Below are 24,781 nucleotides of genomic sequence, written 5' to 3' on the forward strand. Positions count from 1 at the left end.
CATTCCACCGCTCTAGGTTGATACAGAGCCCCTGTTTGAGTTTCCTGAGCCATACAGCAAATTACTGTTGGCTATCTATTTTACATATGGTAATATAAATTTCCATGTTACTCTTTCCATACATCTCACCCTCTGCTCCCCTCTCCCCATGTCCATAACTCTATTCTCTATGTCAGTTTCTCCATTGCTGCCCTGTAAATAAATTCTTCTGTACCATTTTTCTAGATTCCGTATATGTGCGTTAGAATATGATATTTCTCTTTCTCTTTCTGACTCACTTTACTCTGTATAATAGGTTCTAGGTTCATCCACCTCAGCAGAGCTGACTCAAATGTGTTCCTTTTTATACTTATTAATATTCCATCGTGTATAAGTACCACAGCTTCTTTATCCATTCATCTGTCGATGGACATCTAGGTGGCTTCCATGTTCTAGCTATTGTAAATAGTGCTGCAATGAACACTAGGATATGTGTGTCTTTTTTACCCCTGGTTTCCTCAGGATATATGCCTACGAGTGGGAATGCTGGTCATACGGTGGTTTTATTCCTTGTTTTTAAAGGAATCTCCATACCATCTTCCATAGTGGCTGTATCAACTTACATTCCCACCAATTCCCACCAACCGTGCAAGAGTGTTCCCTTTTCTCCACACCCTCTCCAGCATTTATTGTTTGTAGACTTTTTGATGATGGCCATTCTGACCTGTGTGAGGTGATATCTCATTGTGGTTTTGATTTGCATTTCTTTAATCATGAGCAGTGTTGAGCATCTTTGCATCTGTTTGTTAACCATCTGTATGTCTTCTTTGGAGAAATGTCTATTTAGGTCTTTTCCCCACTGTTTGGTTGGGTTGTTTGTTTTTCTGGCATTGAGTTGTACGAGCTGCTTGTATATTTTAGAAATGAATCCTTTGTCAGTTGTTTCATTTGCTATTATTTTCTCCCATTCTGAGGGTTGTCTTTTCACCTTGCTTAGAGTTTCCTTTGCTGTGCAAAGGCTTTTCAGTTTAATCAGGTCCCACTTGTTTACTTTTGTTTTTATTTCCATTACTCTAGGAGGTGGGTCAATAGAGGATCTTGCTTTGATTTATGTCATCGAGTGCTCTGCCTATGTTTCCTCTAAGAGTTGTTTATAGTTTCTGGTCTTACATTTAGGTTTTTAATCCATTTTGAGTTTATCTTTGTGTCTGGTGTTAGGAAGTGTTCTAATTTCATTCTTTTACATGTAGCTGTCCACTTTTCCCAGCACCATTTATTGAAGAGGCTGTCTTTGCCCTGTTGTATATTCTTTCCTCCTTTGTCAAAAATAAGGTACCAATAGGTGCATGGGTTTATTTCTGGGCTTTCTATCTTGTTCCCTTGGTCTCTGTTTCTGTTTTTGTGCCAGTACCATACTGTCTTGATGACTGTAGCTTTGTAGTATAATCTGAAGGCAGGAAGGTTGATTCCTCCAGCTCTATTCTTCTTTCTCAAGACTGCTTTGGCTATTTGGGGTCTTTTGTATTTCCATGTGAATTGTGAAATTTTTTCTTCTAGTTCTGTGAAAAATGCCATTGGTAATTTAATAGAAATCATATTGAATTTGTAGATTGCTTTTGGTAGTATAGTCATTTTCACAATATTGATTCTTGTTACACAGGAACATGGAATATCTCTCCATTTTTAAAAATTAATCTGTTTATTTTAATTGGAGGCTAATTACTTCACAATATTGTAGTGGTTTTTGCCATACATTGACATGAATCAGCCATGGGTGTACATGGGTCCCCCATCTTGAATCGCCCCTCCCACCTCCCTCCCTATCCCATCCCTCAGGGTTGTCCCAGTGCACCAGCTTTGAGTGCCCTGTTTCATGTATTGAACTTGGACTGGTGATCCATTTCCCATATGGTAATATACATGTTTCAATGCTATTCTCTCAAATCATCCCACCCTTGCCTTCTCCCACAGAGTCCAAAAGTCTGTTCTTTATATCTGTGTCTCTTTTGCTATTTTGTATATAGGGTCATCATTACCATCTTTCTAAATTCCATATATATGTATTAATAGACTGTATTGGTGTTTTTCTTTCTGACTTACTTCACTCTGTATAATAGGCTTCAGGTTTTTTAATCTATTTATTTGGCTGCACTGGGTCTTAGTTGTGGCACCCAGGATCTTAGTTGCTGCATGTAGGATCTAGTTTCCTGACCAGGGTTTGAACCCAGGCCCCTCACATTGGAGACTCAGAGTCTTAGTCACTAGGCCACCAGGGAAATTCCCCCATGATAGTTGGAGGTAGTAGGTAATGTTCCCAATTCCTTCCCAGTATCTCTTCCCTGTCCCCAAACCCCCGGTGGCCTTACATGTTTTAGATAGCAGGTCTTATTTATTGTCATGAATTGTTTAACAGTTGGATGTAGGCAGCAACAGATTCAAATAAAGTTACTTATTAAAACATTTTTTCCCTTTGAAAAGGAAGAAGAATATCTGTAATTATGTATTGAAGTCTGAAAATGGTTGGTTCAGTTCAGCATAGATATTTATTGAGCACTTAGTATCCTGTGCCCTGTGCAGTGATCTATAGTGAGGATGAAAAGATAAACTGTTTTCTGTTAAGCAGTTAATCTTATTTGTGTCTTTATGTACTTGATTTCTCAAACTTTATTTCCTTTATAGTTTTTATTTTAAATTTTCAAACAAGCAGCCAAGTAATGTTTTCTGAAATTTTATTCCAGACTTCTATTTATTATTTTTTCTCACAGACTTATTGTATAATTCACATACCACATAATTTACCCATTTAGAGCACACAGTTGATTGGTTTTTAGGATATTCACAGAGTTATGCAGTCATTACTGAAGTCTGTTTTACATCTTCATCATCCACCGAAGAAACACCATGCACACTAGCAGTCACTGCCCATTCTTTCTTCACCCCAGTTCTGGCAACCACAAATCTGCTTTCTGTCTCTCTAGACTGCTCTGTTTTGGGCATTTCATATAAATAGAATCATACAATATATGGTATTTTGTGATTAGCCTGAGCATGTTTTCAAGGCTCATCCATGTTTTAGCATATATCAATACTTATTTTCCTTTTTATGGCCAAATAAAATTCCATTGTATTAATATACCACATTTTATTCATCGTCTCATCAGTTGATATTCATTTGGATTGATTTCTTTCATCTTTTGTTAAGAATAATGCTTCTGTGAACATTCATATACATATTTCAGTGTGGATCTATATTATCATATCTTTTGATTGTGTTCCTAGGAGTGGAATTATTGGGTCATATGGTAACTTTATGTTGAACACTTTGAGAAAATGCCATGCAGTTTTATTGAAGAGATTACACTGTTTTACATTCCTATCAACATTGCATGAGATTTCCAATTTCTCCATCTCCTTGCCAACACTTGATATTATCTTTTTTACTTTAGCCACTGTTTTTTATTTTTTGATGTGAAAGTTGCTCAGTTGTATCTGACTCTATGCAACCCCATGGACTATACAGTTCATGGAATTCTCTAGGCCAGAATACTGGAGTGGGTAGCCTTTCCCTTCTTCAGGGGATCTTCCCAACCCAGGTATTGAACTTAGGTCTCCTGTACTGCAGGTGGATTCTTTACCAGCTGAGCCACAAGGGAAGCCCTTAGCCATTCTAGTTGCTATGACATAGTATCTCATTGTGGTTTTGAGTTACAAGTCCCTAATGACTGATGACATTAAGTATGATTTCAAGTGTTAGGTGGCCATTTGTACCAACAACTTTGCATCTTTATGACCATTCTTGTTTAGTCACCATCTTCTTCTGACCACAGCCTGGAAAGGATCTCTACATTTAAGGATTCATGTCCTTAGTTTTGCTTACCTGGATAATCCAGGATAAACTCCCTATATCACGTTACTTAACTAATTTGACCATTACCTCATCTATAAAATCTCTTTTGTCAAAAAAGGTAATGTGTTCACAGTCTCTGGGTATTGGGATGTGACCATCTTTGGGGGACCATTTTTCTGTCTACCACACCATCTTAACAATATAAAATTTTCTGATCTATGCACATGAGATCTTTCCATTTTTTTAGGATGTCTTTCTTTCAGTAATATTTTTTGTTTTTCTGGATACAAGGCTTGTACTTCTTTTGTTAGGGTTGTTCATAACTATTTTATTCAGTTTGAATAATCATAAATGAAATACTCTTAACTTCATTTTTGGATTGTTCATTGATAGTATATAGAATTGTAATTTATTTTTATATTGATCTTGTATCCTGTAACTCTGCAGAACTTGTTTATTGTTCTAACGGATTTTTTATGGATTACTTAGGTTGTTATGTATTTGTGATCATATCATCTGTTAATAGAGATAATTTTATTTCTTCTTTGCAATCTGTTTGCCTTTGTTTTCTTGCTTAATTGTTGTGGCAAAAACTTCCTATGTATTGTTGAAGTGGTAAGAGCAGACATCCTTGTTTTGTTTTTGGTGGCAGTGGAAAAGTATTCTGTCTTTCACTGTTAAGAATGATGTTAGCTGTAAGTTTTTCATAAATATCCTTAATCACATGTAAGAAGCTCCCTTCTTTTTCTAGTTTGTTGAGTGTTTTCATCATGAAAATGTGTTGGATTTTCTCAAATGCTTTTTCTGCTTCTATTGAGATGATCATGTATTTTTAAAATAATGAGATAATTAAGGTATAATTCATATATTTTAAAATTCACCCTTTTGAAATGTACAATTCAGTGTTTTTTTTAAAATGTATTCACAGAGTGTGTAACTATCACTGCTATGTAATTCAAGAACATTCTCATCATCCCAAGAAGAAACCCTGTAACCATTAGCAGTCACTCCTCATTACCCTCTCCTCCCAGCTCCTGATAACTAACTACTATTATACTTTCTGTCTATGGATTTTCCTTTCCTGGACATTTCATATAAATAGAATCATACAATATGTAACCTTCTGTGTTTGAAAGTGAAAGTGTTAGTCGCTCAGTTGTGTCTGACTCTTTGTGACCCCATGGACTGTAGCCACCAGGCTTCTCTGTCCATGGGGATTTCTAAACAAGAATACTGAATGGGTTGCCATTTCCTTCTCCAGGACAATTTTCCCAACTCAGGGATCCAACCCAGGTCTCGTGCATTGCAGGCAGATTCTTTACCATCTGAGCCACCAAGCCCAAGTATTCTTGCCTGGGAAATCCCATGGACAGAGGAGCCTGGTGGGCTACAGTCCATGGGGTTGCAAAGAGTTGAACACAACGGAGTGACTGAGCACACACGTGGATGTAACCCACCAGGCTTCTCTCAGTGGGATTCTCTAGGCAAGAATACTAGAGTGGGTTGTGATTTCCTTCTTCCAGGGATCTTCCTGACCCAGGGATTGGACTCACATCTTCTGCACTGGCAGACAGATTCTTTACCACTGAGTCACCAGGAAGCCAATACTAAGCAGTACTGTTGAACTGTTTTTTGAATCAGGATTTTACTATGTCATGACAGGACTTCCCTGGTGGCTGAGACGGTAAAGTGTCTGTCTACAATGCAGGAGACCCGGGTTCGATCCCTGGGTCAGGAAGATCCACTGGAGAAGGAAATGGCAATCCACTCTAGTACTATTGCCTAGAAAATCCCATGGACAGAGGAGCCTGGTAGGCTACAGTCCATGGGGTTGCAGAGTCGGACACGACTGAGCGACTTCACTTTTACTATGTCATACTTATTAATTTTCCTTGCTTTGTTGTTACTTTTCTGTATAAGTAAAGTTTGTTATAGTGGTGTTACTTGTTAAAAATGATTTTGACTTTTTCTTTTTGCTTGTTACTTTAATTTAGGGTTACTCCAGCATCTACTTTTGCTGCCACTGCTAGTTCAAACACCATGCTATTTATCCCGTTTTCAGATTCTTCTACCTGCACTGCTGCTACTGGGCCCTCGTGTAAGTTACTAGTTGCAAAGAAAATACTATTATTTTGTATTAGGCCATTTAACTCAATTTGCCAGTATAAGCTATGGATCTCCGACACCTCATAAGTTATCATTATGCTCGACCCCATCTGTAGTTGCTGATATCAGTAGTAGCTTTGCTTAAGAACCTAATTGTCATGGCTTCCATTGTGAATTTTATATTAACATGATTATTACAGCTTAACATGATGATTTTAAGCATATAATTCATTAACATTGTAATGTTTTGAAACAATTTCTTGAAGATAATGGGAATAGGAAGAGTGGGAGTTTTGCCAAGTATGTCTGAATGGTAGAAGTCTTATTATCCTTGTGAATCAGATAAAATGGGAAACAAATGTTGGAGCCTTGCTGTATTTTCTTCTTCTATATAGACCAGGTTTGTGATCCTTACATTTTACCTATAAGAAGTGTTACATGACAAAAGGATCAGCTGTAGTTTTGTACTTTTATGACACTGTGAGATGTCTCCTATTCTCTCCTCTTAAAGATGAACACCTGGATGCTTTGAGCTAAGAAGTGGGACATTAATTATCTCATAACCCAACTTCTTTGCTACACATCTTCCATTAGTAGAGTAATAACAAATGTTGAGAATATTGAATTCTGTATATATCTTAGGTAATTATTTTTTATAGGTCCACATAAACTGCTGGTGCTTTGGAGGCATCTACACAGTGCCATGATATTAACCATTAGACTTTGTTACTATAATCCTAGCAGGAATACGGTCCTCCCAAAGCTCTGTTATAGCAAAATTGTCACCATTTCTGGTAATAAAACTTGCCAGGAATTCCTAATACCTAGTTCAGCATGAAAAATGGTGGCTTGCCATCCCCATCATCTTGTGCAGTTGGCATAGGTGAACATTGGTTGAAATTGCAGGTTACCACTTGAGTTGTATTTTCTTCTAAGTAGGCATGATTTTAATCTTGAGACATGACTGAGATTCTGGAAACCTCTTGATATATAATATCTTTCTCAAGTATAATAGATGTTGTGAATATGACACTATCTGAGGTTGGGAGTTAGAATTATTGAATGAATTCCATTTTCAAAGTCTTGACTTCTGACCTTTGATAGGTTTTTTTTCCTTTTCTGTCCTTAATGTCCTTGCCTACAAAATTAAAAGAAATCTTAACCATAGTATTTTTTTTAAATTAACTTTAATGAGGAGGTATAGTCTACATGTCATAAAATTATTTTAAGTGTGTATTTCAGTGATTTTTAATAAATTTACTGAATTGTATAACTATCACAATAATCCAGTTTTAGAACATTTGTATCATCCCAGTAAGCTCTCTCAGCCCCGGACAACTACTGATCTATTTTTTGTCTCTGTCTATGCCTTTTCTGCACTTTTCATATAAATGGGTTGACTATAGATTTTTTAAGTTTAGCCAAAGTTACTAAAGGACTCCTCAGATGAAAAATACTCTATATAAATTCTTCATTCACTATTTTTGATTAAAAGGGTAATAGGTAGTATTATGTTATTCTCTACAGTTGGTGCCCCAGTAACTTCAGCTGGAATGTTTGGTGATACATCTTTGGGATTTGGATTAAGTTTCTCTGGAGCATATGGAGCAGCTGCTGTTGCATCTAGTAAGACTTTACAATTATTGGGATGTATTTGGATGCTCATTGGAAATGTAACAACAGTAAGTAGGTTGTATTCCTTAGTTTCTAGGATTCAGTTGGTTTTGATCATCTCATCAGAGTATCCAAAAGGTACATCAATGTTGAGAATTGTCGAAGAGTGGAAGGAGATAGTTGATAACCAATGATATTACTTCTTTTAGATGACTACAATCAGAGCTGCTATCAAACTCTTGTCAACTTTGAAGCTTAAACATTTTTATTATTGATCATACTGTTTAAAGTGACCCAATATATTGGGATTCCTAGTTTTAGTCTCTAAAAATTAATCTAAGATTTGACCTGTGTTGATCCTCTCCTCAAGTTAATTACAAGAGTTTCTGTAGATGTATCCTAAATTTATTTCTGCCAGTTAGGTACTAGTTAGGTTGTAAATTAAAGAAAACTTAGTTATCCATTAGTGAAAGTGTTAGTTGTTCAGTCGTGTCCTTCTCTTTGCAACCCCAAGGACTGTAGCCCACCAGGCTCTTCTGTCCATGGAATTCTCCAGGTAGGAATACTTAAGTGGGTAGCCATTTGCTCCTCCAGGGGATCTTCCCAACCCAGGAATCAAACACAGGTCTCCTGCATTGCAGGCAGATTCTTTACCACCTGAGTCACCAGGGAAGCCCTTAGTTATCCATTGCCTATTACCTATAGTTATCCACTGACTTACCTATTGTGAGCTGGGTGGTTAGAGATCAGTTACTACTTAAACCTACCATTTAAGTTAGACTCCACTGTAGGGAAGTGTTGTTTGTTTTCACTTTAAAAAGTTTACTTAGGGCTGAAATGAATCTTTCTTCAAACCTGTCGTAAGCTAAAAGTCAGCCCCTCTGAAGTTTAAAGTAATTATTCGTAAATGGAGATGTGCACCATCTTTTGCATGACCAACACTTAACTGAGTTTCTGCTGTGTATTTGGCTAACCGGCCATCCTATGAGCATTATGAAGGGTATGGCTTGAGAACTTTTTAAGTTACTCTATTTGCAAAAAAAAAATGTAACATAGTTTCCCATATAAAATGCTGAACAAAATTTGATTCTTTCAATACTGGGTTGAGTCAGTGAAGTATGAATTTGCAAGCTCTTTGGTGACTCTGCCATACCTCACCCCCACCTAAGTCTTCAAATTCCTTCCTGCATACTGGCACCTCTGCTACAAGCCCATGTATCTACCATTGCCTTGTGTACTTAGCCCACCTTCCATCAGATATGTTTCAACTCAGTACACCCAGCCCAGAGTTGTTTTTTTTCCCCTACTCACCTTTCTTTCTCCCCAAGTATATTTACTTGCTCAGATTCATCTCACAGATTAGCCCTGTAGGGCAGCTCTCAGATATCTGTGTCTGTAAATCTATCACCATTTGGGATTGTTTTCTGTCCTAGATATAATCAGCAAGTTTTAAGAGAAGCTTGTTTGTTGTCAGTCTCATCTTTTGCATGAGTCTTAAGGAAGTGAATCTAAAGTGAGTCTTAAGAAATGAGTCTAATGCTGTCCATTCCTAGCATGGAATAAGATACATAGTTGTTGATCAGACAGGATAGGAAAATTTAATTGTAGGGTCTTTTAAAGGATGGTCTCACTATTTTAGGCTTCCCAGGTGGGCAGTGGTAAAGAATCCAGCTGCCAGTGCAGGAAATGCAGGAGACGTGGTTCAATCCCTGGGTCAGGAAGATCTCCTGGAGGAGGAAATGGCAACCCACTTCAGTATTCTTGCCTGGAGGATACCATGGACAGGGGAGCCTGGTGGATTACAATCCATGGGATGTCAAAGAGTTAGACACTACTGAGCACACTGAGCATAGCACATTGAGCACTCACTTTTTTATTTATTGATTTTTAAGATTATCAGAATAAGATTTATTTAAATGCAAATCCAAATTTTTTATGTAATTATTTTCTATTATTTATAGAACAGTGCTTTCCCTTTAGTACACAGATAACATGGAGTTGACTTGTATTTAGTTTTGACCAGAGTTGTAACTTGTAAAATCAGACTGTGATAGAACCTTTGTTCTCAAAACTATTGCTTCTTTTGGAATTAGTTGAAATATTATTGTTATTTAATATTGTCTACTATGACAGAGCTAATTTATACCTTTTAAAAATACCATAAAAATAAGGAATAAAATACTATATAAAAAAGTTTAAAATAATCATGCCATTTTTTATGACTTTATAAAAAAAGTTTAAAATTATCATACTATTTTTTATGATTTGATTCCTTTGTGTTTAGACTGACAGGTATTAATTTTCCTGAAGGTATCACACAGCATCTTTGGAGAGGCATTGATTTATGTTAATTTCTTTGTTTAGTGGTAGTGATGGTAGTTGCTTTTCTAAGTATTACAGAAACCATGCACACATGCATACATACATATATCACACCCTCTAGAGGGAACAGTATGGTTCTTTCCTTAACAGTCTTTTTTCCAAACACATACAAACACACATTAAATGTGTGTTTTTTTTAGTGGGATACACACACTTAATCTTAGAATTTGCCATTTTCTTAAGTATATATTATCTTTGGACATCTGTCCATGTCAGGAAATGCTGACTTAAAAAAAAAAAAAAAACTTCTTTGGGTGAAGATAAACTCCTTTACAAGAAAGACTTGTGTTTTTCTTAATGGTTTATCTGTTTTTCTGTCTTGAATGTAGTAATTACACAATGTTAGAATGATTAATCAGTAAAGGGAGCAGTCTTGTCATTAATTTTCAGCATTTCTGAGGAAGGAATTCTTTTCAGATCAGATTTTTTATTCTTAGATGAAGAATGTGATGACATGTGTCAGTAAAGAATGCTACGTGGAATCTAGTCTGTAATCTCTGCAGTGTTTTAAGTGATGATGACCCCAGGGATCTTTGGTATTTGGGTATGATCTTCTCTTGCCCATTCTACTTTCTAACACAAAGAATGGGGGAATTGTTGTAAGGATCCTTGTGGCCAAAAAGGAAATGAAATCTTGTGGAAAGCTAATACACATATTATCATGGCGATGAACTTTAAGGAAATTGGGATTTAGAAGTTGTTTTAAAGTCAGCTTTAGGGACCTCCTGAATTTAATGTTGCATTTCTGTTTTATTGACTATGCCAAAGCCTTTGACTGTGTGGATCACAATAAACTGTGGAAAATTCTGAAAGAGATGGGAGTACCAGACCACCTAACCTGCCTCTTGAGAAATACGTCAAGGCTGTATATTGTCACCGTGCTTATTTAACTTACATGCAGAGTACATCATGAGAAACGCTGGACTGGAAGAAACACAAGCTGGAATCAAGATTGCCGGGAGAAATATCAATAACCTCAGATATGCAAATGACACCACCCTTATGGCAGAAAGTGAAGAGGAACTAAGGGGCCTCTTGATGAAGGTGAAAGAGGAGAGTGAAAAAGTTGTCTTAAAGCTCACATTCAGAAAACTAAGATCATGGCATCCAGTCCCATCACTTCATGGGAAATAGATGGGGAAACAGTAGAAACAGTGTCAGACTTTATTTTTTGGGGCTCCAAAATCACTGCAGATGGTGACTGCAGCCATGAAATTAAAAGACTTTACTCCTTGGAAGAAAAGTTATGACCAACCTAGATAGTATATTCAAAAGCAGAGACATTACTTTGCCGACTAAGGTCCGTCTAGTCAAGGCTATGGTTTTTCCAGTAGTCATGTATGGATGTGAGAGTTGGACTGTGAAGAAGGCTGAGTGCTGAAGAATTGATGCTTTTGAACTGTGGTGTTGGAGAAGACTCTTGAGAGTCCCTTGGACTGCAAGGAGATCCAACCAGTCCTTTCTAAAGGAGATCAGCCCTGGGTGTTCTTTGGAAGGAATGATGGTGAAGCTGAAACTCCAGTACTTTGGCTACCTCATGTGAAGAGTTGCCTCATTGGAAAAGACTCTGATCCTGGGAGGGATTGGGGGCAGAGGGAAAAGGAGATGACAGAGGATGAGATGGCTGGATGGCATCACTGACTCGATGGAAGTGAATCTGAGTGAACTCTGGGAGATGGTGATGGACAGGGAGGCCTGGCGTGCTGCGATTCATGGGGTCACAGAGAGTCGGACACAACTGAGCAACTAAACTGAATTGAAACATAATTTAGCCATTCTCCTTTTGTCTTTTTTAAAATATTTTTTTAACTTCTTTTTGGTTTCTTTACCCCTTTTTCTGCCTTACTGTTTTAGCTTATTTTTAATTTTGACTTGTTCATGACTCTTTAATTTTACTTCATGTTTTCCCTCTGTCAGTCCTTTCAGCTCCCCTCTGTCTATTGTCTGATTATTTCTACATGTTTGAAAATGTTTCCAAATTTCTGCTTAGAGTCTGATGCTTTCCATATTTCTGGAAATACTTCCGTATTTTTACCTGCCATCTGATTCTTTCCAGAGTTCTAAATTTTTGAAAATGAGATTCTGACCCATCTTTTATCCCTGTTTGGCTAGAGCTTTTTGTGCCAGACCCTCTCATAGGCTGCCAGTAACGTAGATGCCCACCCTTGTGAACTAGGATCAAAGGATAGAGTTTTAGTAACTCTATCCTTCCCCATGTTTATTGCCCACTTCTCTTCTACCTATAGTTCTCTCTTGGTTTTCTGAATTTTTATGGCAGTTTTGGTTCTTTCTTACACAATGAGCACTTAACAATGCACAAAAAAGTGTGGCTTTTAACTATAATACTGGCTAAGATGTATGCCAACTATGAGCTATGGTGTAGAGAAGCAGCAGTCTTCCCTACTGATAGGAATGCAAATTGGCAATATCTTTTTGACAGGGGAATTTGGAAAGAAATAATTATAATTTAGAGCATGCTGACCCTTTGGTCTAGCAATTTCATTTCTAGGATTAATTACACAGATATATTCAAGTAAGTATGCAAGGTTAGAGATGTACAGAGATTTTGTGTAAGATTACAATTATTCTTTTCTTCAAAGTTTAGCAGAACTTACCAGTGAGGTTGGATGTGAGAGTTGGACTGTGAAGAAAGCTGAGCGCCAAAGAATTGATGCTTTTGGACTGTGGTGTTGGAGAAGACTTTTGAGAGTCCCTTGGACCTCAAGGAGATCCAACCAATCCATTCTGAAAGAGATCAGCCCTGGGATTTCTTTGGAAGGAATGATGCTAAAGCTGAAACTCCAGTACTTTGGCCACCTCATGCGAAGAATTGACTCATTGGAAAAGACCCTGATGCTGGGAAGGATTGGGGACAAGAGGAGAAGGAGAAGACAGAGGATGAGATGGCTGGATGGCATCACCGACGCGATGGACATGAGTTTGAGTGAACTCCGGTAGTTGGTGATGGACAGGGAAGCCTGGCATGCTGCGATTCATGGGGTCGCAAAGAGTCGGACACAACTGAACGACTGAACTGAACTGAACCAGTGAGGTTATCTGGGTCTGGAGTTTTCTTTATGGAAGAGTTTAGAGGATTGATTCAATTTCTTTAATGGTTATAGGTCTGGTTAGGTTATAAATTTTATTTTTCTACATATTTATCCAAGATTTTCAGTTTTTAGCAGGAAGGTTAATCCAGGTAACTGGCCTGCCATATAACAATGTTGAGTTAAAACCCATTACAACTTTGAATTCAAATTCACATTAAAAAGCACTTCTATGGGTTTTTTTATCCTGAATGATCAAGTGCTGAGTTTTAAAATTTCTTACTTATTAACATTATACACTTTATTTTCCAGCTACAGCATCAACCACCACTACCACCACTGTTACCACCACTACCACTACTACCACCACTAGTAGCTTTACCTTGAATCTAAAACCACTGACATCATTTGGGATTAATAACACTGTTCCAGTCAGCATTACATCTATACCTTTTACTCCGACTGTTAAGTAAGTATTCATTTGAAAATTTGTATCAGTTTCATTTTACTTGTCATACACAAGACAGTTTGCTTGTATATCAGAATAGTGTTTGAAAGTTAGGTAAACGACTCAGAGTCAAGGAGCAGTTAGAGAAAGGCTTTCTGTTTCTTAGAAGTTGAACAACTAAAAGGATACTTTTGTCTTCTGAATATCACTATAATATAATTATTACTGTTCTGAATAATAGGTAATATTTATTATGTGATTACTATATGTTGAGCAATATGGCAGTGCTTTACACACACATCATATCATTTAACCCTGACAATAACTTTATGAGTTAGGTACTATTTTGTTCTCACTTTATAGATGAGGAAACTAGAGCACATTAGGATTTTATAATCTGCCTCTGGCCATATACTTAGTAATGGTTGAGCCAGGATTAAAATTCAGGCAGTTGAGCTCTAGAGCCTGAATTTTTATAATTTATGCCAGTTTGGAAATAATTTGTTTCCAGTTTGGGGCTATTATGAATAAAACTGCTATGAACATTTGTGTACAGGATTTTGGTGAACCTGGGCTTCCCTGGTAGCTCCGATGGTAAAGAATCTTCCTGCAATGCAGGAGACCCAGGTTCAATCCCTGGATCGGGAAGATCCCCTGAAGAAAGGAATGACTACCCATTCCGGTATTCTTGCCTGGAGAATTCCATGGACAGGGGATCCTTTGGGGCTATGGTCCATGGGGTTGCAAAGAGTCGGACATGACCAAACAACTAACACTTTTGGTGAACCTAAGTCTCATTTCTCTGTACAGCCAATCTGTACAGTTACTGGGTGGTATGGCAGTTGCAAGTTTAGTTTTTAAGGAAATTGCTATAAATCTTTTCCAGAGTGGCTGTGCCATTTTACCTCTCCAACAACAATGTATAAGAGATCCAGCTTGTCCATATTCTCACCAGGATTTGGTGTTGTCACTTTTTTTTTTTCATTTTTGTTGTTCAGTTGCTCAGTTGTGTCTGACTCTTTGCCACCCTATGGACTGCAGCATGCCAGGTTACCCTGTCTTTCACTCTTTCCCAGAGTTTGCTCAAACTCATGTCCATTGAGTTGGTGATGCCATCCAGCCGTCTTATCCTCTGTTGCCCTCTTCTTCTCCTACCCTCAATCTTTACCAGCATCGGGGTCTTTTCCAGTAGTCAACTCTGCATCAGATGGCCAAAGCATTGGAGCTTCAGCTTCCAGTATCAGTCCTTCCAATGAATATTCAAGGTTGATTTTCTTTAGGATTGACTTGTTTGATCTCTGCAGTCCAAGGGACTCTCAAGAGTCTTCTCCAGCTCATAGTAGTTTTAATATGCATTCCCCTGATGACTAATGATGTTGGACATCTTTTCATATGTTTATTTCCCATCTGCATATTCTCTCTGATGAAGTGTCTGTTCATACCTTTTGTCCATTTCTACTTGAATTTTTATTTACTGAGTTTTGAGAATTTTATGTATTCTAGATACCTGCCCTTTGTCAGATATGTGGTTTATGAACAGTTTTTCTAACTCTGTAATTTATCTTTTCATCTTTTAAAGAGTGTTTCACCAAATAAAACTTAATTGACAAGGTCTGATTTATCAATTTTTCCTTTAATGAGTTGTGCTTTTAGTGTCAAGTTTAAGAACTCTTTGCCTAGATTCCAAAGATTTTCTCCTAATTTTTTTCTGAAAGATTTAGTTTTACATTTGCTGTATTTCCTTAGGATAACTTCCAGAGACTTTGAATGGTTGTTTTTGAAATAATCTTTACCAGTTTTGGTGGTTTTGTTAGGGAGCAGGTCGGGGAAATGCCTGTAAAATGTGATATTTTTTTCTCTAAGTTATTCTGTGTTATACTTTTAAAAATCTGATCATACTTTGGAAAGTATGATCATCCAATCATATTGTATCCTTCTTTTTAGTGCAATCATAACTCCTGTGATGACATATGGTCAGCTGGATGGTCTGGTAAACAAATGGAACCTTGAGTTAGAGGATCAAGAGAAACACTTTCTTCACCAGGCCACCGTGGTCAATGCTTGGGACTATACATTGATGGAGAATGGTGAGAAGGTAAGAAGATGTTCTCATTAATTTACCTGCATTGTACAAGTATTTTCTGATGAACACAGGAAAATAGACCCATGTTTCATGGTTAATTTTTCCTTTCAATATTAGTGATAAACTTAAAAATATTTTCCTTAGGTAATAAGTGCCCTGAGTTAGGAACTCTTTCATACTTGAAGTGTATATTACAAAATAAATATTGCCTTACAGTTACAATATAAATTCAAATATTTATACTATTATGTTCTTATTTTCCTTTATAGATAACTGCTTTACATGGAGAAGTAGAAAAAGTGAAACTGGATCAGAAAAGGTAGAACCTTAGCTTCCCTAGGTTGGAAGATTAAAGATCTATTTCTTTGTCTAGTTGTTTTTCCTTGTTATAGTTTATTGACATTTATTTTGTCACTCCAGATTCCTTTCATCAGCCCTTATATTGACTTTTCAGGCTGGAACAAGAATTGGATTTTATCTTATCACAACAAAAGGAACTGGAAGATCTCTTGATCCCGTTGGAGGAGTCTCTAAAGGACCATAGTGTGTCTGTTTATCCACAGTATATAGATGAGCATGAGAAGACGTAAGTAACTAAATAAAGATTGAGGAATAGAGCAGGTCTTAGCTACTAAACAAAGATAAAAATGATTTTGAAGGCAGGGAATAAAAATTGGGAGAAAAGTGCAAGTTCTGGTAGTTGCCATTTATCAACTTATTTGACTGCTATTTATGTTTTCAGGATGCTTGAAAATGAAGTAGTCAGTTTTGTTTTGTAACATTTTGTAAACTGTTATTAATCTCAGGGTTAGACATGACCACTGTAAAGTTTTTATATTTGTCAAGTTTGTTCTTAAATTAGAAATACAAATTTTATGTGTGTGGTATCATGATATTATGGAATATTTATGACCTCCTATTTATACTGACTCTTTTAAACCTAATGTTCATGCAATTGCTTCAGTGATAAATCCATTTCTTATTTTAAAGGAAATTTATTAATCTAGGGGCAGACTGTGTGGCTTTTAAACATTGAATGGTTTTGTCGATGTCTTAGATTTTATTTTATTTTATTTGTGTGTGATTTGGTCTTTACCTTTGGTCAATATATTGCCAATATTCCCACAGTAACATTATTTCTTTAGAACTGAGATTAATCAGGCCAAATTAAAAAATTTTATTAGAAGAACATGTATGAATGTGCTACATAAACTAAATCTGGTTGATTTTATGAATGGCTTATTAGTGAGTTAAGACTGAGCTTATTTTTTAAAACCTTGCAAGTTAACTTTTTGTAGATGTATTAAATGTGGTAAGTACAGCTAATCTGTATGAACTCTAGCTCTCTGTTTCTTCTATTGTATTTCAGCCTTTGTGAATCTTTCGTTTCATTTCACTGATTATCCTATGCATTCTATCATTTTCTTGGAAAGAGTTACATTTTCAGCCATGTGAGCCTACCTGTAGGTTGAAGAAACATTCAGTTCAGTTCAGTTCAGTCGCTGAGTCATGTCCAACTCTTTGCGACCCCATGAATCACAGCACGCCAGGCCTCCCTGTCCATCACCAACTCCCGGAGTTCACTCAAACTCATGTCCATCGAGTTGGTGATGCCATCCAGCCATCTCATCCTCTGTCATCCCCTTCTCCTCCTGCCCCCAATCCCTCCCAGCATCAGGGTCTTTTCCAATGAGTCGGTTCTTCACATCAGATGACCAAAGTATTGGAGTTTAAGCTTCAGCATCATTCCTCCCAGTGAACACCTAGGACTGATCTCCTTTAGAATGGACTGTTTGGATCTCCTTGCAGTCCAAGGGACTCTCAAGAGTCTTCAACACCACAGTTCAAAGCATCAATTCTTCAGCGCTCAGCTTTCTTCACAGTCCATCTCTCACATCTATACATGACCACTGGAAAAACCATAGCCTTGACTAGACGGACGTTTGTTGGCAAAATAATCTCTCTGCTTTTTAATATGCTATCTAGCTTGGTTATAACTTTCCTTTCAAGGAGTAAGCATCTTTTAATTTCATGCCTGCAGTGATTTTGGAGCCCCAAAAAATAAAGTCTGACACTGTTTCCACTGTTTCCCCATCTATTTGCCATGAAGTGATGGGACCAGATGCCATGATCTTAGTTTTCTGAATGTTGAGCTTTAAGCCAACTTTCTCACTCTCCTCTTTCACTTTCATCAAGAGGCTCTTTAGTTCTTCTTTGCTTTCATAAGGGTGGTGTCATCTGCATATCTGAGGTTATTGATATTTCTCTCAGCAATCTTGATTCCAGTCTGTGCTTCCCCATCCCAGTGTTTTTCATGATGTACTGTGCATATAAGTTAAATAAGCAGGATGAGAATATACAGCCTTGACGTACTCCTTTTCCTATTTGGAACTAGTCTGTTGTTCCATGTCTAGTTCTAACTGTTGCTTTCTGACCTGCATATTCTTTCTGATTGTTTTTAGGTAGTCAGATTTATATTACATTGGAATCTTTACTAGAATCTTAAACAATCTAGGCAGCCAATTATGTATAAGTACTTTGGGACAGAAAGGCAGTAGTTACAAGTAAATCTAACTGAATTATTTAGTTTTTATAGACAAATGTCCGTCTAGTCCAGACTATGGTTTTTCCAGTAGTCATGTATGGATGTGAGAGATAGACTATAAAGAAAGCTGAGTGCTGAAGAATTGATGCTTTTGAACCTTGGTGTTGGAGAAGACTATTGGGAGTTCCTTGGACTGCAAGGAGATCCAACCATTCCATCCTAAAGGAAATCAGTCCTAAATATTCATTGGAAGGACTGATGCTGAAGCTGAAACTCCTATACTTTGGCCACTTGATGGGAAGAACTGACTCATTTGAAAAGACTCTAATGCTGGGAAAGATTGAGGGTGGGAGGAGAAGGGGACAACAGAGGATGAGATGGTTGGATGGCATCACCGACTCAATGGACATGAGCTTGGGTAAACTCCGGGAGTTGGTGATGGACAGGGAGGCCTGGTGTGCTGCAGTCCATGGAGACGCAAAGAGTCGGACACGACTGAGCAACTGAACTGAACTAAACTGATAGACATTGAAAAATCCTCTGCTCACTTTAAATCTCATAAACATTTTCATTGACTAGGTTAACTGTGTGTTTGTACATGCACAAATACTTGGGGTGGAAATCTTTAGAATTTAGCCAACTAATCGATTTGTTGTGAACTCAACAGATTTTTCTGACTTTGATTGTTATGAATCTCATTTCTTAAAATATCTTTTCTTGAATGATGGAGTATATTTGTATGAGATTTTACTTTGAAAATGTATGTATTCAAACTTGTTGCAGACATCTCAGCATTTCTTAAAATCACTAAACACCAAAATAACTTCTCATAAAACTAAGTAACCTATGGATTTATTCTGATATCTAATAGGTGAGGTAATGGGTGACTATAAAAGTGGCAATGTGCATAAAAGCCTTCATCTATGTAGTCTTTTTAGAATATGGTCGTGAATGCTACATCCATAACAATGTGCTGTTAGTCATAACTGAGACACAGTGAGAAGGTAGGGGAATGAGGGCAGATTCAATTGGCAGTATCATTCTTTGTATGTCAGTAACAGTGCATAGTGGAGAAAACATTTTTTTGTTAATCCCTTTATTTTACCTTCCTTTTCAGTTACAAGTTAGCAGAAAATGTAGATGCTCAGATGAAACAAATGACCCAAGATCTCAAGGACATCACTGAGTACCTGAATATATTTGAAAGTCCTGCTGACTCTACTGACCCGGTGTGTTAACTGCTTTATCTATTTAGACAACCAAAATTTAGTATGAAGTTAGCATTCTCTTGTTCCTTTGCCTAGTCACCTTCTCCTGTCCTCTGTAGTGTTCCTTACGTGCCTCCAGAGGTACGAAGTTTTGGGCGTAGTTAGTGGAGCAGGAAATGTTCAGGAGCACAAAAAGGTTGTGAGGGTTTTTTTTTATTATTTTCAGGAGAGTAAAAAAATTACTGATCTCCCAAAATTTAGGGGTTTTCTCTCTGTTCTTCCAATAAGTATGTCTCTATTCTAATTTTTCTATTCACTTACTCATTAGCTAGTTTATTTGTCCTTTTACATATTCATCTACATGGTGATATAATTGTGAGTGTATGTGTGTATATATACATATACATGTTTTGAGTCTTGTAGGTATATCCAGGCAATCCTTAATTTATAATTAGGTTATATTTCAAAAGTTCAAAAAGTCAACTACTCAAGACTTACAGTATATTTTTCCAGAGAATATTTAAGTATAGTTATTAGGTTTCCACCTGCCTTGTGGAATCCTAGTTAACTCATAATGTAAATTTATTATAACATGAGAAAATACAGCTGAGGCTCCACTTAGAGAGTTGAAATGTTTTAAATTAATTTGGTGGTAAGAAAAGATTGATTTATTTTCATTTATCTATACTCTAATTAAAGAACTTATTTCCTCTGCCTTTTCCTATTGTCTTAGTAGCTAAATAGAGCCCTTTTCCCCACTCCCACCCCATGACAGTAATGGTAAGAGAAGTCTCCTGTTGTGGGAGCTCAGGTTGTACTTTCTTTTTTTTTTCTTTTTTAAAATATAAATTTATTTATTTTAATTGGAGGCTAATTACAATATTGCATTGGTTTGCCATACATCAGCATAAATCTGCCACAGGTGTACATGTGTTCCCCAGCCTGAACCTCCCTCCCACCTCCCTCCCCATACCATCCCTCTGGGTCATCCCGGTGCACCAGCCCCAAGCATCCAGTATCATGCATTGAACCTGGACTGGCGATTCGTTTCACATATGATATTATACATGTTTTAATGCCATTGTCCAAAATCATCCCGCTCTCACCCTCTCCCAGAGTCCAAAAGACTGTTCTATACATCTGTGTCTCTTTTGCTATCTCGCATACAGGGTTATCGTTACCATCTTTCTAAATTCCATATATACGCATTAGTATACTGTTTTTCTTTCTGGCTTACTTCACTCTGTATAATCGGCTTCAGTTTCATCCACCTCATTAGAACTGATTCAAATGTATTCTGTTTAATGGCTGAGTAATACTCCATTGTGTATATGTACCACAGCTTTCTTATCCATTTATCTGCTGATGGACATCTAGGTTGCTTCCATGTCCTGGCTATTATAAACAGTGCTGCGATGAACATTGGGGTACATGTGTCTCTTTCAATTCTGGTTTATTTTTCTGGAATTGAGCTGCAGGAGTTGCTTATATATTTTTGAGGTTAATTCTTTGCCAGTTGCTTCATTTGCTATTATTTTCTCCTATTCTGAAGGCTGTCTTTTCACCTTGCTTATAATTTCCTTTGTTGTGCAGAAGCTTTTAATTAGGTCCCATTTGTTTATTTTCACTTTTATTTCCAATATTCTGGAAGGTGGATCATAGAGGATCCTGCTGTGATTTATGTTGGAGAGTGTTTGGCATATGTTCTCCTCTAGGAGTTTTATAGTTTCTGGTCTTACGTTTAGATCTTTAATCCATTTTGAGTTTATTTTTGTGTATGGTGTTAGAAAGTGATCTAGTTTCATTCTTTTACAAGTGGTTGACCAGTTTTCCCAGCACCACTTGTTAAAGAAATTGTCTTTTCTCCATTGTTTATTCTTGCCTCCTTTGTCAAATATAAGGTATCCATAAGTGCATGGATTTATCTCTGGGCTTTCTATTTTGTTCCATTGATCTATATTTCTGTCTTTGTGCCAGTACCATACTGTCTTGAAGACTGTGGCTTTGTAGTAGAGCCTGAAGTCAGGCAAGTTGATTCCTCCAGTTCCATTCTTCTTTCTCAAGATTGCTTTGGCTATTTGAGGTTTTTTTGTATTTCCATACAAATTGTGAAGTCATTTGTTGTAGCTCTGTGAAAAATAACATTGGTAGCTTGATAGGGATTGCATTGAATCTATAGATTGCTTTGAGTAGTATAATCATTTTCACTCTATTGATTCTTCTAATCCATGAACATGGTATATTTTTCCATCTATTAGTGTCCTCTTTGATTTCTTTCACCAGTGTTTTATAGTTTTCTATCTATAGGTCTTTTGTTTCTTTAGGTAGATATATTGTTCTTTTCGTTGCAATGGTGAATGGAATTGTTTCCTTAATTTCATATTTTCTCATTATTAGTGTATAGGAATGCAAGGAATTTCTGTGTGTTGATTTTATATTCTGAAACTTTACTATATTCATTGATTAGCTCTAGTAATTTTCTGGTGGAGTCTTTACGGTTTTCTATGTAGAGGATCATGTCATCTGCAAACAGTGAGTTTTACTTCTTCTTTTCCAATCTGTATTCCTTTTATTTCTTTTTCTGCTGTGATTGCTGTGGCCAAAACTTCCAAAACTATGTTGAATAGTAGTTGTCTTGTTCCTGAGTTTAGGGGAAATGCTTTCAATTTTTCGCCATTGAGGTTAATGTTTGCTGTGGGTTTGTCATATATAGCTTTTATTATGTTGAGGAATGTTCCTTCTATTCCTGCTTTCTGGAGAGTTTTTATCATAAATGGATGTTGAATTTTGTCAAAGGCTTTCTCTGCTTCTATTGAGATAATCATATGGCTTTTATTTTTCAATTTGTTAATGTGGGTATTACATTGATTGATTGGCAGATACTGAAGAATCCTTGCATCCCTGGGATAAAGCCCACTTGGTCATGATGTATGATCTTTTCAATGTGTTGTTGGATTCTGATTGCTAGAATTTTGTTAAGGATTTTTGCATATATGTTTGTCAGTGATATTGGCCTGTAGTTTTCTTTTTTTGTGTGGCATCTTTGTCAGGTTTTGGTATTAGGGTGATGGTGGCCTCGTAGACTGAGTTTGGAACTCTGCAATTTTCTGGAAGAGTTTGTGTAGGATAGGTGTTAGCTCTTCTCGAAATTTTTGGTAGAATTCATCTGTGAAGCCGTCTGGACCTGGGCTTTTGTTTGCTGGAAGATTTCTGATTACAGTTTCAATTTCCGTGCTTGTGATGGGTCTGTTAAGATTTTCTATTTCTTCCTGGTTCAGTTTTGGAAAGTTGTACTTTTCTAAGAATTTGTCCATTTCTTCCACGTTATCCATTTTATTTGCATATAATAACTGATAGTACTCTCTTATGATCCTTTGTATTTCCATGTTGTCTGTTGTGATCTCTCCATTCTCATTTCTAATGTTATTGATTTGATTTTCCTTCCTTTGTTTTGATGAGTCTGGCTAATAGTTTGTCGATTTTATTTATCCTTTCAAGGAACCAGCTTTTGGCTTTGTTGATTTTTGCTATGCTCCCTTTTGTTTCTTTTGCACTTATTTCTGCCCTAATTTTTAAGATTTCTTTCCCTCTATTAACCCTGGGATTCTTCATTTCTTCCTTTTCTAGTTGCTTTAAGTGTAGAATTAGGTTATTTATTTGACTTTTTTCTAGTTTCTTGAGGTATGCCTGTATTGCTATGAACCTTCCTCTTAGCACTGCTTTTACAGTGTCCCACAGGTTTTGGGTTGTTGTGTTTTCATTTTCATTCGTTTCTATGCATATTTTGATTTCTTTTTTTATTTCTTCTGTGATTTTTTGTTTATGCAGCAGCATGTTGTTCAGCCTCCATATGTTGGCATTTTTAATAGTTTTTCTCCTGTAATTGAGGTCTAGTCTTACTGCATTGTGGTCAGAAAGGATGCTTGGAATGATTTCAGAATTTTTGAATTTACCAAGGCTAGATTTATGGCCCAGGATGTGATCTGTCCTGGAGAAGGTTCCGTGTGTGCTTGAGAAAAAGGTGAAATTAATTGTTTTGGGGTAAAATGTCCTATAGATATCAATTAGGTCTACTTGGTCTATTGTATCATTTATAGTTTGTGTTTCTCTGTTAATTTTCTGTTTAGTTGATTTATCCATAGGTGTGAGTGGGGTATTAAAGTCTCCCACTATTACTGCATTACTGTTAATTTCCCCTTTCATACTTGTTAGCATTTGTCTTACATATTGCGGTGCTCCTATGTTGGGTGCATATATATTTATAATTGTTATATCTTCTTCTTGGATTGATCCTTTGATCATTATGTAGTGTCCTTCTTTGTCTCTTTACACAGCCTTTGTTTTAAAGTCTATTTTATCTGATATGAGTATTGCTACTCCTGCTATCTTTTGGTCTCTATTTGTGTAGAATATTTTTCCAGCCCTTCACTTTCAGTCTGTATATGTCCCCTGTTTTGAGGTGGGTCTCTTGTAGACAACATATATAGGGGTCTTGGTTTTGTATCCATTCAGCCAGTCTTTGTCTTTTGGTTGGGGCATTCAACCCATTTACATTTAAGATAATTGTTGATAAGTATGATCCCGTTGCCATTTACTTTGTTGTTTTGGGCTTGAGTTTATACACCCTTTCTGTGATTCCTGTCTAGAGAAGATCCTTTAGCATTTGTTGGAGAGCTGGTTTGGTGGTGCTGAATTCTCTCAGCTTTTGCTTGTCTGTAAAGCTTTTGATTTCTCCTTCATCTTTGAATGAGATCCTTGCTGGGTAGAGTAATCTGGGCCGTAGGTTATTTTCTTTCATCACTTTAAGTATGTCTTGCCATTCCCTCCTGGGAACTCCCTGAAGAGTTTCTATTGAAAGATCAGCTGTTATCCTTATGGGAATCCCCTTGTGTGTTATTTGTTGTTTTTCCCTTGCTACTTTTAATATTTGTTCTAATATTTTAATATTTGTTCTTTGTGTTTGATGTTTGTTAATTTGATTAATATGTGTCTTGGGGTGTTTCACCTTGGGTTTATCCTGTTTGGGACTCTCTGGGTTTCTTGGACTTGGATGATAATTTCCTTCCCCATTTTAGAGAAGTTTTCAACTATTATCTCCTCAAGTATTTTCTCACGGTCTTTCTTTTTGTCTTCTTCTTCTGGGACTCCTATGATTTGAATGTTGGGGCATTTAACATTGTCCCAGAGGTCTCTGAGATTGTCCTCATTTCTTTTAATTCGTTTTTCTTTTTTTCTCTCTGATTCATTTATTTCTACCATTCTATCTTCTACCTCACTAAATCCTATCTTCTGCCTCCATTATTCTACTGTTTGTTCCCCCAGAGTGTTTTTGATCCCATTTATTGTATTATTCATTATATATTGACTTTTTTATTTCTTCTAGGTCCTTGTTAAATGTTTCTTGCATCTTCTCAATCCTTGTCTCCAGGCTGTTTATCTGTGATTCCATTTTGTTTTCAAGATTTTGGATCATTTTCACTATTGTTATTCGGAATTCTTTATTTGGTAGATTCCCTATTTCT

The 24,781-nt window shown here is 36.8% G+C and overlaps 1 protein-coding gene across 1 annotated transcript in view; it reads left to right on the top strand.

The window, feature by feature from the left end:
- Positions 1-24,781, top strand: part of NUP62CL (nucleoporin 62 C-terminal like) — a 107,621-nt gene that overhangs the window by 47,886 nt on the left and 34,954 nt on the right. The window contains exons 2-8 of the mRNA XM_012107591.4: positions 5,821-5,924; positions 7,460-7,558; positions 13,288-13,444; positions 15,368-15,518; positions 15,776-15,825; positions 15,961-16,092; positions 19,169-19,280. Of these exons, the coding sequence (XP_011962981.1) occupies positions 5,867-5,924; positions 7,460-7,558; positions 13,288-13,444; positions 15,368-15,518; positions 15,776-15,825; positions 15,961-16,092; positions 19,169-19,280 (759 nt within the window). The 5' untranslated portion in view covers positions 5,821-5,866. The remainder of the gene's footprint in view (positions 1-5,820; positions 5,925-7,459; positions 7,559-13,287; positions 13,445-15,367; positions 15,519-15,775; positions 15,826-15,960; positions 16,093-19,168; positions 19,281-24,781) is intronic.

This window comes from Ovis aries, chromosome X (assembly GCF_016772045.2).
Source record: "Ovis aries strain OAR_USU_Benz2616 breed Rambouillet chromosome X, ARS-UI_Ramb_v3.0, whole genome shotgun sequence".
Lineage (NCBI taxonomy): Eukaryota > Metazoa > Chordata > Mammalia > Artiodactyla > Bovidae > Ovis > Ovis aries.